The 13830-nt window shown below is 36.7% G+C and overlaps 4 protein-coding genes across 4 annotated transcripts; 3 read left to right on the top strand and 1 right to left on the bottom strand.

Moving 5' to 3' along the window:
• Positions 1–2741: 2741 nt before the first annotated feature.
• Positions 2742–3549, top strand: GCK72_007697 (uncharacterized protein; the record flags this gene model as incomplete). The annotated part of the gene is made up of 3 exons (XM_053726381.1): positions 2742–2877; positions 2939–3033; positions 3277–3549. The coding sequence occupies 3 exons, from the start codon at positions 2742–2744 to the stop codon at positions 3547–3549; spliced, it is 504 nt and encodes a 167-aa protein (XP_053590575.1).
• A 1319-nt stretch (positions 3550–4868) lies between these two features.
• Positions 4869–5339, top strand: GCK72_007696 (uncharacterized protein; the record flags this gene model as incomplete). The annotated part of the gene is made up of 1 exon (XM_053726380.1): positions 4869–5339. One exon carries the CDS (start codon positions 4869–4871, stop codon positions 5337–5339), a length of 471 nt encoding a protein of 156 aa, XP_053590574.1.
• A 1869-nt stretch (positions 5340–7208) lies between these two features.
• GCK72_007695 (uncharacterized protein) lies at positions 7209–9017 on the bottom strand (the record flags this gene model as incomplete). The annotated part of the gene is made up of 3 exons (XM_053726379.1): positions 7209–7338; positions 7389–8471; positions 8941–9017. 3 exons carry the CDS (start codon positions 9015–9017, stop codon positions 7209–7211), a joined length of 1290 nt encoding a protein of 429 aa, XP_053590573.1.
• A 2157-nt stretch (positions 9018–11174) lies between these two features.
• GCK72_007694 (uncharacterized protein) lies at positions 11175–11778 on the top strand (the record flags this gene model as incomplete). The annotated part of the gene is made up of 4 exons (XM_053726378.1): positions 11175–11250; positions 11310–11449; positions 11496–11707; positions 11757–11778. The coding sequence occupies 4 exons, from the start codon at positions 11175–11177 to the stop codon at positions 11776–11778; spliced, it is 450 nt and encodes a 149-aa protein (XP_053590572.1).
• Between the last annotated feature and the right edge of the window lie 2052 nt (positions 11779–13830).

The raw sequence follows: 13830 nt of genomic DNA, 5'->3' as shown, positions 1-13830 counted from the left end.
ATGTGAACATTTTTAATGATTTTTCAGAATTTCTTCTAATCCTCAATCATTAACAGTCGAAAATTTGATTTTTTTAGCGAAAAAATTCAAAAAATTCGAAAAATTTGAGTCCTTGACAATTATACACAAATTACAGCGAAAAAACAATAAAAGTTACAGAAAAAATAACATAAATGCATAAATATTGAGAGAAATTACAGTAAAATTGAGAAAAATATGAATTATTGATTTTTATAGGTTAAATTTCTATTATTAATTTCACTCGAAAGTGTGGCGAAGTCGCGAAGCGAAGAAGAACGCCAGAGGATTTCATTATATGGCAATGGTGCTGGAAAATAAGAAATTTTATGGGGAATTATTGACAAAAATTAATTACTAAAAGTATTTTTCGATCAAATTGACGAATTCCGCTGCATCGATCGAATGGAACACATCTTCCCAGTGTTTCCAGTTGTATCGGATGATGACCACTGACTGAAATAAAGAAAAAAATGGCGTTAAAATTCAAATTTTTTTCGAATTTTTATCGCGAAAAAGTCAAATATTCGACTATTATTCAGAATTAGAAAAGATTCTGAAAAGTCATCAAAATTTTCACTTTTTCGAAGGAAAATTTAAATTTTTTTTTGATTTTTTGAACTAGGAACGCGCTGAACGGAAATCGGAAATTTCCGATTGTTTTCGGAACTATTTTCCGTCGAAAAGTTACCTATTTCAAAGAAAGTTTTGCGGAAAAATTTTGAATATTTTCGTATTAGCACGGCGCGCTTCTTCACAAACGCGCTCTACCGAAACCGAAGAAAATTGTGTGCGAAATTGAGAGACTCAGAGAAAAATAGACATTTTCAAGGGGATTTCGGTGGAGCGCGGTTGTAAGAACTTTGGCCGAGCTATAAAGGATAATTTGTGCGGAATAGAAAGAAATTTCAGAAAAAAAACGTCATACATTTGTCAAAATTTACAGAATTTTTAGTTTTTACTGCAGATTTATTGATTTTGACTATGAAGAACTTGAAAAACCGAGTTCCCGGCAATTTCTCCTAATTTTTTACCTAAAAATCGATAAGAAACCACGATTTTCAGCCAAAATCAGTCAATTTCAGACATTTTCCACCGAAAAATCGATAAATCAACTCTGCTCCGTAACGCAAAAAGTTCAGAATCAACTGGAAATGTGTCGGTGATTGGTCGAAGAAGATCGGATTGCTCTGAAAATTTAAAAAATTAAGAAAATAATTGTTTTAAATAATTACATTACTACTTATTCACTCCCTTCTAGCGAGAAGATTTCTCTTCTTTTTCTCGGTCAATTTGGTTTTTTCGTTCGAAAAATAGTGCCGCCGATATTGAATTCCATTTTCACCGTTTGTGTATCGACACTTTTTCCCTTCGCTATTTTTGAAACTGAAAGAAAAATTGGTTTTAGTGATTTATAAGAGCGGAAAATACAGTCGCGATTCAAAAAAAAGTAACTTTACCGAAATTTTCATAAAAATATAAAGTAAAGGTCGTTTTTATTGAAATTTTCGAATTTATCACTCGATTATCTATTTTTTACTTTACGATTGACCTTTAAATTTAATCAAATTGACCCAATATTTCGGGAAAACAATTAAAATTAAAATTAAAATGCAATTGTCCACGAGGAGTACACGATTGTCTGAAACTCGGCCGTGCAGTTCGGCCACGGTGTGCAAAGCGCGGGAGTTTGAATTTTAATGCGTCGAGGAATTATTTTTAACTTCGTAATTTGTTATTTTTTACATAATCATGTTAGTCGAAAACCGATTTATTGGCCATAATTCAGTGAAATAGGTATTCGTTAAAAACCGGCACCAATGCAAACCAAATAGAACCAGGTCTGAAAAATAATGATATTTTATTTTGACAATAAACACAGCAGTGCGAGGCGTCACAGGGTCTCGGGATGAGTAGTGAAAATTAACGCGCTCCGCTGAAATCAGCTAAAATTTTAGCGCGAAATGCGAAAAAAAAATTTTATTTAAAAATGTTATTTAATTTTTTAATAGAATTGATCTTGAAAAGATGCGAGACAGTCGAAACACTGGCCAAAAATGCGGGAAAACTGGCATAAATCGGCTCAAAGATTGGTCGATTAGGCTGCGTATCAAAGTGCCACAGTGAAACAGCGAATTGCAAAAATTAAAATTTGAATTTGCCGCCAATGTCTAGTGGAGCGCGTTCGATTTCACTACTCACGCCTAGACTTTGTGAGGCGTAAGGTCGCGGAAACTTGCTCCGTCGCACAACGGTTGATACGGCGCGAAAAAAGACTTGGCTGCGCTCCAAATTCGACTTTAACATTCATTTGTGGTATCTTTCAATATGAACCGCGACGCGACGCGCACGCAACGCGACTCGAATAAAATTCAAATATTTTCGTTCTCAAAATGGTTAAATTTTGTATACTTTTGTTATTGAAAAAGAAAGGAATCGAACCAGCATGTGTACTTTAACGTTCATTTCCCTTATCCACTTATCCATTCGAACACCTGTGAAAAATAAATAAATAAAATCCAGCGTGTTCACCAGGGACCTTATGCACCATACTCTGAAAAAACGGCCCCCATGAAGTTTCGTTTGTTTTTACTTTTATTCTGAAGCTGAATTACTGAAGGTCACGCAATGCCTTATCAGATGATCTACCCCGTGACCTCTCACTTTAATCATCGTGTCATTTGTTCATTTTGTCTGAAAAGTTCTCAGTTCCAAGTTTTCAAATGGCATTCAGTGGTACTGGGAGGCCTCCTCAATCAAAAGACCAGGTCTGCGATGAATTGATAAAAACTTTGAAGAGTGGAAGTGAAGAACAAAAGAAGGCCATTCAAGACAAAGTAGATTTTATCTGCAAATATTGTAAGTTGTTGTTTGCAGCTAACATTCTGTGTTTTATCAGTTCAGTATTCTTTTGTTTCAGTCACCTATTCAAAGGATTACGAAAGTGGAGACAAGAATAAGAGCTCATATAAACTGTGTTGTGAAACTATCGACTATTGTTCGTTTTACTATCAGGTAAGTAACACGATGAGGCCAGGACTACCGAAGCAGCCCCGTTCTACTGACAAGAATGGTACATTTTTTGCGTCACCGTAAACATTCGAATTTATATAGACATAGTATGCTAACAAGTTCGAATATTCACCGTAACGCAAAAAATGTACCCCTCTTGTCAATAGAGCGCGGCTGCATTGGTAGTCCTGGCCTCATCGCGAAAAAAGCGTATTCCAATTTTTTCTAACTAAATGTTTTTTTCAGAGCTGGTTTTTCATTCTTTGCACCGAAGTCGCAGTTTTGATTTCCATTATCGTTATCATCGTGCTTTTTAGTTGTCTCATCAAAAGAAGACATAAAGATATAGGAATAGGAGATCATAGACGAAGAGAGGCCCATTATGTGGTGGGTGCGGTAGAGGAGTTGAAGAAGGTGGATGGTGATGCGAAACCAATGAAAACTGGAAAGACTTCTACCGGAAAGGAAGGAAATAGAACAACTGGAGGACTGTTATCAAGTGGAAATTCATATTTGTGATGGAAATGAGAATTGCTGAATGAAGTGTACTGTACTGATGAATTGAATGAAGCGTTCATTTTTGAAATTCTTTATTTTAACTAACAGCGTAACAACGTAAGATTTTTGTACTCAACTACTAGTTTATTATTATAAATTCACAACACTACGCCGCATGGCTTTAAAGGCGCATCTAATTTATCAGAAATTCCGCGGAGTGGTCTCGTAGTCGAAAAAGATCAAATACCGCGTTTTCGAGCTTTGCAGGTCTAAAAATAAATGCAAATAATGTTTTTCGCTTCAAGACCATTTTGAACAAATTAGATGCGCCTTTAAAGCCATGCGGCGCAGTGTTGTGAATTTATAATAGAGGAAATTTTAGGTTTACAAAAAAGGAATGAAAAGTTGAAAACAAGGAGGAAAATGGTTTCGGGACAAACCCCGTAGGAACTGCCTAGAATGAGCAAAATGCCAGCTTATATAGGGCGAAAAGTGGGCGGAGTTAGTGGGTGCGAATTAGTGGCGCCGAGCCTGTAGAGCGGAATGGCGGAGCGTCGTTTTACGGCGGCGGCAAGAGAGCGTTGACTTGAAGAGACGGCGGGCGCGACGACAACTATGGCGACGATTGCAGGTCTAGGAATTGTGTGCGAGACTGTGAGCGAAAGAGAGCAGTTTCGACCTGAAAATATACACTTTGTATGGATTAAATATTCCTTATAAATCTGAGAAAACTAAAGAGCCGTGTTAGGCTTAAAGTTTCGACAGAAGACAGTGGACACAGTGACATTTTATTGAGCATAGTTGGCAAGGAAAAAAAATTAAATTCTGAATTTGTCTCCAAGTCTAGTGGAGCGCGTTTAATTTATGAGCTCATCCCCAAACCCGTGCTTCAGCAGATCGATGTAGCGAGTTGAATAGTTACAGGGTCATAGAAAGTCCATGTTAGGAATCTGCGCTCCGAAAAAAAGTTGCCAAAAGTTGATGGCATAAAAACTCAATTTGGCTGAGTGGCGACTCAGCCTGCCAAGTGGTCTGCAAACGCGCTTCACTAGACTTCCGGTTTCGCGGGAACAAAATTTGAATTCATATGGACTGAAAATGACCATGTGAATTGCTTCCGCTACTCTCCCTTTGGAAACTATACAGTATGACGCATTTGTGTAGTGTGAGTAACCTTCCGCGTATTTTAACATGTAACGAGTTTGCGCTCAAGGGATCAATAAAGACTAAATGAGAAGATGCGTTTCCACCGAGACGAATGCTCATTCTCAATCTTTTACAAAGTCGCACGACATCACTATCGATTTCTCTATACCTATACTCACTTCCCTACTATATTCATGGCTCGTAAAACTTTCCGAAATTCCCACCGATTCTCCAAAAAAACTTGGCAAACCTCAGACAATTTGAAGGATTCGAAAAAAGAAAAACGACTTTTCCAAAAACATCTCTCGAAACTTCATGATCAACGGAAAGAAACATTTGGTTGTGATGAACGGAAGAAAATAGAGGATGAGATCAATGGAATAGTCAAACAATGGAATCGGGATCATAACGAAACATTTCGAAAGTATGATTTACATGGAATGATGGTTGATGAAGCAGAAGAATACATCCAGGAGATTGTTAGTGTTTTGAGAAGAAGGAATATCAAACAGGTTGAAGTGATTACCGGAAGAGGAAATCACTCGACAAACAACACTCCATTCATCAAAAACCATCTTCTCACGTGTTTCAATGGATGTTGTTGTGACTGTCAATTCAACACGCATGAGTACAATGATGGTTCTCTATGGCTACGCATTCACTAATTAATGTTCCCTTCTGTATTTTTTTATAATTTACTCATTTTAATGTTGAAAATCGTATGTAGAAAACCAATAAACTAATTGTAATCTTGGTTATTTCATCAATATTATTCATCCGCCGGTGGCTGACCACTCGCTCAAAGTTCGGCCCGGGGACGCGGAGTGGGTCTCGTTGCGGAATTTTGATTTACGGCGGCTCTTGACCGTACTTTCGCCATGAAAAAGTTTTATACTACGGTAGTCGCGTCGAGACCCCACGGGGTAACAGCGATGAACCTCAATTCAATCTCGTAAATCGACACCGAGAGAGATGCGTTGCGTGCGCGTCGCGGCTCCCTTCAAGTGATAAGCCGCGAAGCTCGTTTTTCGTCAAAAAAGCTCAATTTTCTTCATTTTTTCTTGTTTAAAACCGACTTTTCGTACATTTACTTTGTTTTTCGTTCGAAATATTATTACAGAACCGAAAAAAATCTTTTTCAGTCAACTAATGCAGCGAAAAGTGGACATTATCAATGAACAAGTCAAGGCGAACATTTCAGGTTATTTTTTCCACGTATTTTTTCCGTTTAGACAGTTTTCCCGTAGATTCATGAATAAAACATTCAGGTTTCTACTTCTACGTCTTGGCAGCAGCTGAAATTGCGAATCTTCGGCGCAACTTCACACCAACAACGCTTCTTCGAAATTCAGTGTAAATTTTTCATTATTTCTCTTATTTTTCTTTGTTTTTGTTTTACTATTTTAATAAAATTGATGTTGTTCGAAAGTTTTTTGTTGTAAACGCCACCAGCTATTAGTATTCTCACAGTTTTCAGTGTCTAAAATCTCCTAAAGATTATTTGTCTTTCTCGCATTTTTCAAAGTCAGTACATTCAAAATGATGTTTCCTGAAACAGGAAAATGTAATTCTAATTGATTTTGACTTTTTTTCTTCAAAACAGACACGTTTCTATTATGTTTTCAGTGGAAAAAGCTGATTTCTCATAGCGCCCAGCGCCGTCCGCCGCGTCGCGGCTTTTTCCGTTCGAGGCGACGCGGCTCTCGTATCAACGGAGCGCGTTTTCGCGAGGTTCATCGCTGTTACCCAGTGAGACCCACACCTCGTCCCCGGGCCGAACTTTGAGCGAGCGGTCAGCCACCGGCGGATGGGTAATAGAGACATGAAAAACGTGACAATTCAGAAGGCATACAGTGCTAGCAGAAGTGGAGATGAGCCAACGACCCAATGACTCAGAACGCGTGCAGATATGAAGGATCGATATCCCCGTTTTTTTTACTGTAACTTAAAGGTTTTCTTACTGTAACTTAAAGGCGCATAGCAAAAAAAGTTTTTGTAAACTATACAAAATTTACTCAATCAGCCGTTTTCTACCGAATTCAGTGAAGTTTTGGGGTTTTATAACAATAAAATTTCGAAAATGCCCCCAATCTCCAAAAAGTTTTTTTTTTCGGTGAAACGCGCACAGTAGCCGTCAGAAGACGCTTCTTCCGTTGCGCTAACGCATTAAAGTTAGATTTTGGAGTAATAAGGTTTCTTGGTAACTGATAAAACTAATCCAGAAACACATGAAGGCAATCAGAAAATTCCGACTTTTTTCGAAAACAGTAACAAGTTGCCAACACTATTTTACACGAAACACATAATTTAGGTATTTTTTGGTTAATTATAGTTGTTTATCATAAAACATGAACAATTGAGTAAACATTAGAATTAAAAATTGTTTGAGTGAAAAAAATACAAAGACATTGAATAAATAATGAATACCAAAAAGTAAAGTACATAAGTATAATTGAATAAATTAGAATAATTTATAAATTCAATAAATGCAATTTAGTTTGAAATGGGACAGGTGCGTGATTAGAGGACAGGTATCAAATATGAATAACTTTCATGTAGACTCTCCAACTTTGTGAAACGGAAGTCTTCCGAATTCCACTGAATACACGAAGTTGCGAAGTCTCGTTTATAGGGATCCACATGTTGTGTGACGAGAAGTTGTCCCTAAAATTGGACTCATTTTCAAATTTATTTAATTTCAATTTAAAGCTTACCAACTATCCCCTGAAATATGATGTACTACACCAAAACGATTTTGGAGCAAATTGAATAGTCTTGTGATCTCTTCCTCCCTCTCGTAACTGCATCGAAAAATACTTCCGATTTTCCGTTTGGTTGCTATCCAATGATTCAAAAGATCCATCAAATTTTGAATTGTAAAGTCTCCAAGCTCTACTGCTACAAATTCATTTTGAAGGTTTTTCAACACTGATATCGTCGAAAATCTTCCAAAAATCAACTTCTTCGCATTATGTATTGCTGAGTGTTCAAAATCTTCTCTCTCGAAATCGCTATACGCACTATTCATCGATATTTTCTTCAATGGAAAACTGTCTGGATCCAGAATAGGCTCCAGAAAATTCAAAACTGCGGTAGGTTTGGTACATGTCTTCAATGATTGAATTTTGAATTGAAGGAACCCAGAAGGCAACCGAACAACTTCAGATTCTTCCTCAACAAAATAGAAATGGCGCACTATAATTGAATGTCTTCTGTTTCCAAAGAGTCTAGTTGCCACATACTTTTTCGCTTCGGTTAACTTTTTGTCATAGGTTAAGGTTTCTGTTTTATAGCAAGTCCGTCCTTTCATAGTGAATTGTATAGTGGTACTGTACCACTTCTTGAGGATTTCTTCTGGCGAAGTCTTGTTCTCTGGCAGACGTCTAGCATCTTCTATCATTTTTTCTAAAGTGTCCTCCGCCAATTGCTGATCCCGTTTTCCTCTTGTTTTTCCGTTTTCTTTTCGTTTTCGATCATTCAATCCTGTCTCCAACCACCCCATCCTCATATCCCCTGGAGTCATTACATCCTCGGTAATCCAATCCAGTCCTCCGTAAAAGTTTATATCATAGTTACCAAAGCGGCACGAACGATCACAAATGGCACCTCGAGAGGTGACGGGATACCATGAGAATGGTTTAGGCACTTCCATACTGGAGTGCTTGCGTTGGGCAAGTACACTGTACTCGATATCATCTACAACAATATTGTAATAGCTCAGAGTTAGAGAGCTGATTCGGAGCGGAGTTGCTCTCTCAGCTGTTCTGATTCCAGGGAGTTTGAAGGATAAACGGAATCTGAAAGATGATGGTTATGAGCTGAAAAATATACCAAAATGTAGATCTCAGCGAGAACTATGTCACTAACCTACTACGGGCCGGATCGGCAATGTGCGGGCGGGGGGAAAGTACCTAGAAACAGAAAAACAGCCAGCCAAAAATTCATACTAGCCCGGTCAATGTGGCAGTGTACTTGGTTATTGTAGCATGGATTAAAACACTCATTTGCACTATTTTAATCGTCGCAGTCCAAAAAAAGTAAGAAAGATAAATTTTAACATGGCCCACGACACATTGCCAAATAGCCATTTGATCCATATTATATCACAGACATAGAACTTGTTGAGATCTACATTTTGGTATATTTTTCAGCTCATAATAATGCGTTTCGAGCAAGATACGAGCCGGCCCTTTTTAGCTCGGCTTGCACAAATGATTATTATTGTGAGATAATGATTCACGTTCAATCATTTGAAAAGTAACTAACCTGAGATTAGCTTCCATGTGTAATAGCACACTTTTCAAACTCTCGTATGAGAGCGGCCTGTTAGATTTCTTGGGCATTGGGGATGAGTTGGAAACTGAAAACATAACAAATTAGTCCACGGAGAGAACAAAATAGAAAGAAATATAGGAAAAAGGAAAAAATGAGCAGAAAGCAGACAGTATGAGAATGCAGTCTCAGTCACAGATGGTCTCCGTACTAGAGGTGTGAGACCCCTAATCTTCCAATGTTGTCGTATTTGAATTACTCGAACGAGAGGGTTTTGCGATGTTTTTGCAAGCAAACACTGTTCATCTGCTCATCTAAACCAGTTTTCTTCTCGTAGGCATCTACTCAGTCACCCTCTTTTTATGATTTTATCTATCAAGACTGTCTCAGGACCAGTAGAATGAGGACTGGTCAGACACCACTCGCTAACGGCACGGCGGGGCTGCGGCGACGCGTGGCCTAGAAAAATCCGCATTAAATACTCAGCCGAAAAAGTTGTGTACACTTCACACGGTGTTTGCGGACTAGTGTATACAGTAACCCGAAAATGATATAAAAATGTTTTTAAATGCAGAAAACCACATAAAAAATGATAAAATGTGGTTTTTTTTGTGAGAAAAAGACTTTATCGGCAAAAATTGCTTTGAACGAAAATAAAAACACTAATTCAGAGAACGCATATGGAAAATTAAGTGTGAGGGCTAAGCAATTTGTGCTGATGTGAGAAATAAACTGAAAAGGCCTTCAAAATGTTTCAATCGACTGAAACTAATGTTTTTATTAAATTTTATAGCCTGATTTTACTATACGGAACTGTTTCACCAAAAAATACAGTCCAGTTTTTGAAAAAAAAAATCATTTTTGCCTATTTTTTCGACATTTTCCAAAAAACGGCCTTCAAAATGTTTCAATAGACTGAAACTGATGTTTTAATCAAATTCTAGACCCTCAATTTACTTTAGACAAATGTTTCAGAAAAAAATCCAGTTCAGTTTTTGAGAAAATAAATAATTTATTGTTTTTTTCTCAAATTTTTCGACATTTTCAAAGAAAAACAGACTTCTAAATGTTTCAATAGCCCGAAACTGATGTTTTTATTGAATTCTAGACCCTCATTTTACTTTAAAAAACTGTATCAGCAAAAAATCCAGTCCAGTTTTTGAAAAAAATAGACAAATACATTGTTTTTCCCTATTTTTCCGACATTTTCAAGAAAAAACGACCATCAAAATGTTTCAATAGACTGAAACTGATGTTTTAATCAAATTCTAGACCCTCGTGTTACTCTAGAAAACTGTTTCAGACAAAAATCCAGTCCAGTTTTTGAGAAAATAAAAATTTTATGATTTTTTTTCACTAATTTTTCGACATTTTCAACGAAAACAGCCTTCAGAATGTTTCAATGAACTGAAACTGATGTTTTTATTGAATTCTACACCCTCATTTTACTTTAAAAAACTGTTTCAGCAAAAAATCCAGTCCAGTTTTTGAGAAAATGACTTTTTTTCTCAATATACTCGTTTTCTTTGATAAAAAGTAATTATAATCGAGATTTTTTGTTATTCCACAATTTCCAACATTGAAAAATCGCTTGTTTCAGTTAACATCACCTGTAATGTGTTAAATATATCCAATACTTGCCAGAAAACGTGGAAAAGCCTGTCAGCGCGCTTTGTGAAAAAAATTGGCGTTTGAATTTCGCGCGCCGCCGTATCGGGGCCGAGGAATTCGGCTGCGGAGTCCGCGCGTCGCCGCTGCCCCGCCGTGAACGGGGAAAAGTAGTCTGGGAAAGTGGATTATCTTGTATTAATCTTGTGGGGTAACACGGGCATTCTGCCTCGTCGTTGTTCCCTTACTGTCATCTGACACTTCCAATTAGCACTCTCAGCAAATAATCGGGTGATCTACAGGTAGTGTGCTACTCCGGCAATAAAACCAACAAGAAACCCGGTGACAATTTTTTACTGGCCGATAATATTTCAATATCGTCGAATAATTCGAAAATTAGAATATCAGAAATTGAAAGTACAGAACACATTTATTAATATTCATTGTTCTCTGAACTATTGATACTTCATATGCAAATCGATTCAAATCTACATATTCATTAACATATTACCAAGAGATCATTCAAAAATCTATAAAAACGGGAAAACATAGTTCACAAAGAATATCTAACAACTAGCTAAAATGAATTATTCTGTTTTTCTCTCTGTATTTCTTGCTGTATGAAAATCAATAGTGTTGCAACATCTTGCGAATGCCCAAACATTCTTGAACTTAAAGATCCTCAGTCCCCCAACCGTAAGAGAAAATATATTCTTAAATAGTTATTCGGAAGAACATTTCACAAAATGTCTCAGATGACGATGAAATATTGTTTACCGAAGGAGCTGGGTGTGATAGAAACATCACCTGCGGTTCAAAAAGGTTCACTCACGTTGCATTTTATTTTAAAGATAGTGAAATCGTGTTGGATGACGGAGCTCCAAGAGCCACTGCAGTGAGTGAATTTTCAGGACGTTTACAAATAATAAGGACTTACTTAGGCACTCTTTCCGTATCCATTTGAGGGAGAGGAAACTGGTTTACCTGTGGATATTTTTATACTTTTCGGTATGATGTGTGAGAACAAGGAGTGGTATGTGACAAAATACCCAACTGGGTTCACGTACCACCCAACGGGCAATAGTCCAAGCAAACTGGTTGGAACTAATGGAGAATATGACGGAAAGAAAAGTAAAATCCACGTTCTTTCTTGGTAAGCAGCGTGAGAAACTTAAAGAGACAACTATAGATTTGTTTTACAGTGCTCCTGTGCTTATCGCGTAACAATTATCTTTTATTTTTCTATTACTGTTGTTGATGGGTAATGAAAACTGTAAATTTATAAATTATCAAATATATTCACTGCATGCTCCCATAAAATATTGAAACATTGAAAAATCTGATCGCATTTGGAATGGGAAACTATTTCTCATCGGTGTACATTTTCAAAATAAAATTTAAACAATAATGGCTAAACGGCAGAGGAAACACTTTCCGTGGTCTAGAAACCCAAAACCAAAAAGTTCGGCCACCAGTGACCACTTTGAAATTTCGACCATTCTCAGGGAGAAAAAATATATATTTGATGAGTTTCTCCAGGGGTTCTGACTATTATCAGAGGTTTGTCCCAGAGCTGTGGGGAAGTAAAATTTTTGGAAAAGGAAGTCGGACGTCAGGTTCTGAAACCGGAAGTTAGAAGTCAATTCTGACACTGAAAACAAATTTGGCATTTTTGGCAGCTCACGTGCTTACTTACAATTACAGAAAAGTGCAATCAGACAAGAGAGAAAAAAATGAGAGCGATGACCTTTCGATAAAGATCTGATAATGATCTTGATCAAGATGTTGATAAGTTTTTACTGACACGGTCTCCTACGCGTAAAAAATTCTAAATAATTTTCCACATCATCTGACCTTTCACGCTGAGTATTGTCCTTGGCTATCTTTGAGAAAGAAAGTAGGGCAATTGTTTGAAACGCTCTAGCTTTACGGAAAAGTATCAACTTGACTGGAAGTTTTCAAAACGAATAGAGGAAAAAAATCCCTACATTTTGATATGCAATAGTAATATGAACTTAGGCTTTGGAAGCCAGTGAACGAGAAACAGAAAAACTGGGAAACTTGACCGAATTTGAGAAATGTAATCGACTATTTGTTGTTCATGAGCTATAATTTTGTTGAACAAGTTTTTAGTGATCGCTTAATTCTGAAAAATCGTCCGGAAATCTTTTTATGTTCCTATACACTCCGTTCTCAACCAATATTCAGTCAGCTGAGATACTGTGTACCTAATTACCACATTTGATTAAAAACTGTTTCCATGAGGTTGTAGAGATTCTTGATCTGATCATTATTCAAGTGGAATGAATCTTCCTAGAGCAAAACCAAAAAGGCAGATCCCAATTTTCGATGGCAGTTCAAAATGGCAAATTTTCTGCACATTTTCCGTTTTTTCTCAAGAATTAGGTCAAAGTTCAAAAATGTGGCGCCTTGCAAAGATTCTAAATCTTATTCTGATTCGAATGAGCCATAAATCGAGAATTTTCGTTGGAAAATAAAAAAGTTGATCTAGTTTTAAGATGTTCCATCGACTGAGTAGTAATTCTTATATATGCATCTACTTTTTTATTTTTCAACGAAAATTCTCGATTTATGGCTCATTCGAATCAGAATAAAATTTAGAATCTTTGCAAGGCGCCACATTTTTGATTTTTCATTTTGTTTTCAAGATTTTTGCCAAAAAGTGCGAAAAAATCGTATTTTTGTACTGAAATTGAATTTTTGAATCAACTTTTTCAGTTTTTGCCTAAAATCAAAATTTCAAGGTGCAAACTGATTAATTTCAGATCTAAAAACTCATGGCAAGCGATTTTTGAAATACATCGTAATTAGGTCATTGACAGTGTAAAATCATCATATTATCTACATAATTCCTGATTTTTTTCTCCTTCTGATATTCTTCTGAACGATATCGGTTCAGAGAATTGTTACGGTAGGCTTCATTAACAGCCTTCCATCCAATCCTGAACGAAAAGTAGACTACATCTCCGAAAACGGGTCATAACAATCAATTCGATTACACAAGAGATATTGAGCTCCATAGACAGCAGAAATATATGTTTAATATATGAAAATGCTGGGAATGTCTTCCTCCATCTATTTTTTATAAAAATCAATCAAAATCCATCTTCTTCCAGGTCACCAGATCGTTTAAAATTACGTCATAAAAGAGAAAACGAGAGATAAAAATCACTGTGAGAGACGCAGACGACGTGCAAATTAATAAAATTTTTCACGTGTAGGAGACCGTGTACTGATAAAAAATGTGAATATCGA

The sequence above is a fragment of the Caenorhabditis remanei genome, chromosome II (genome assembly GCF_010183535.1).
Source record: "Caenorhabditis remanei strain PX506 chromosome II, whole genome shotgun sequence".
NCBI lineage: Eukaryota > Metazoa > Nematoda > Chromadorea > Rhabditida > Rhabditidae > Caenorhabditis > Caenorhabditis remanei.
The sequence above is the reverse complement of the archived record's forward strand: the minus strand, read 5'-3'. Positions and strand labels throughout refer to the sequence as shown.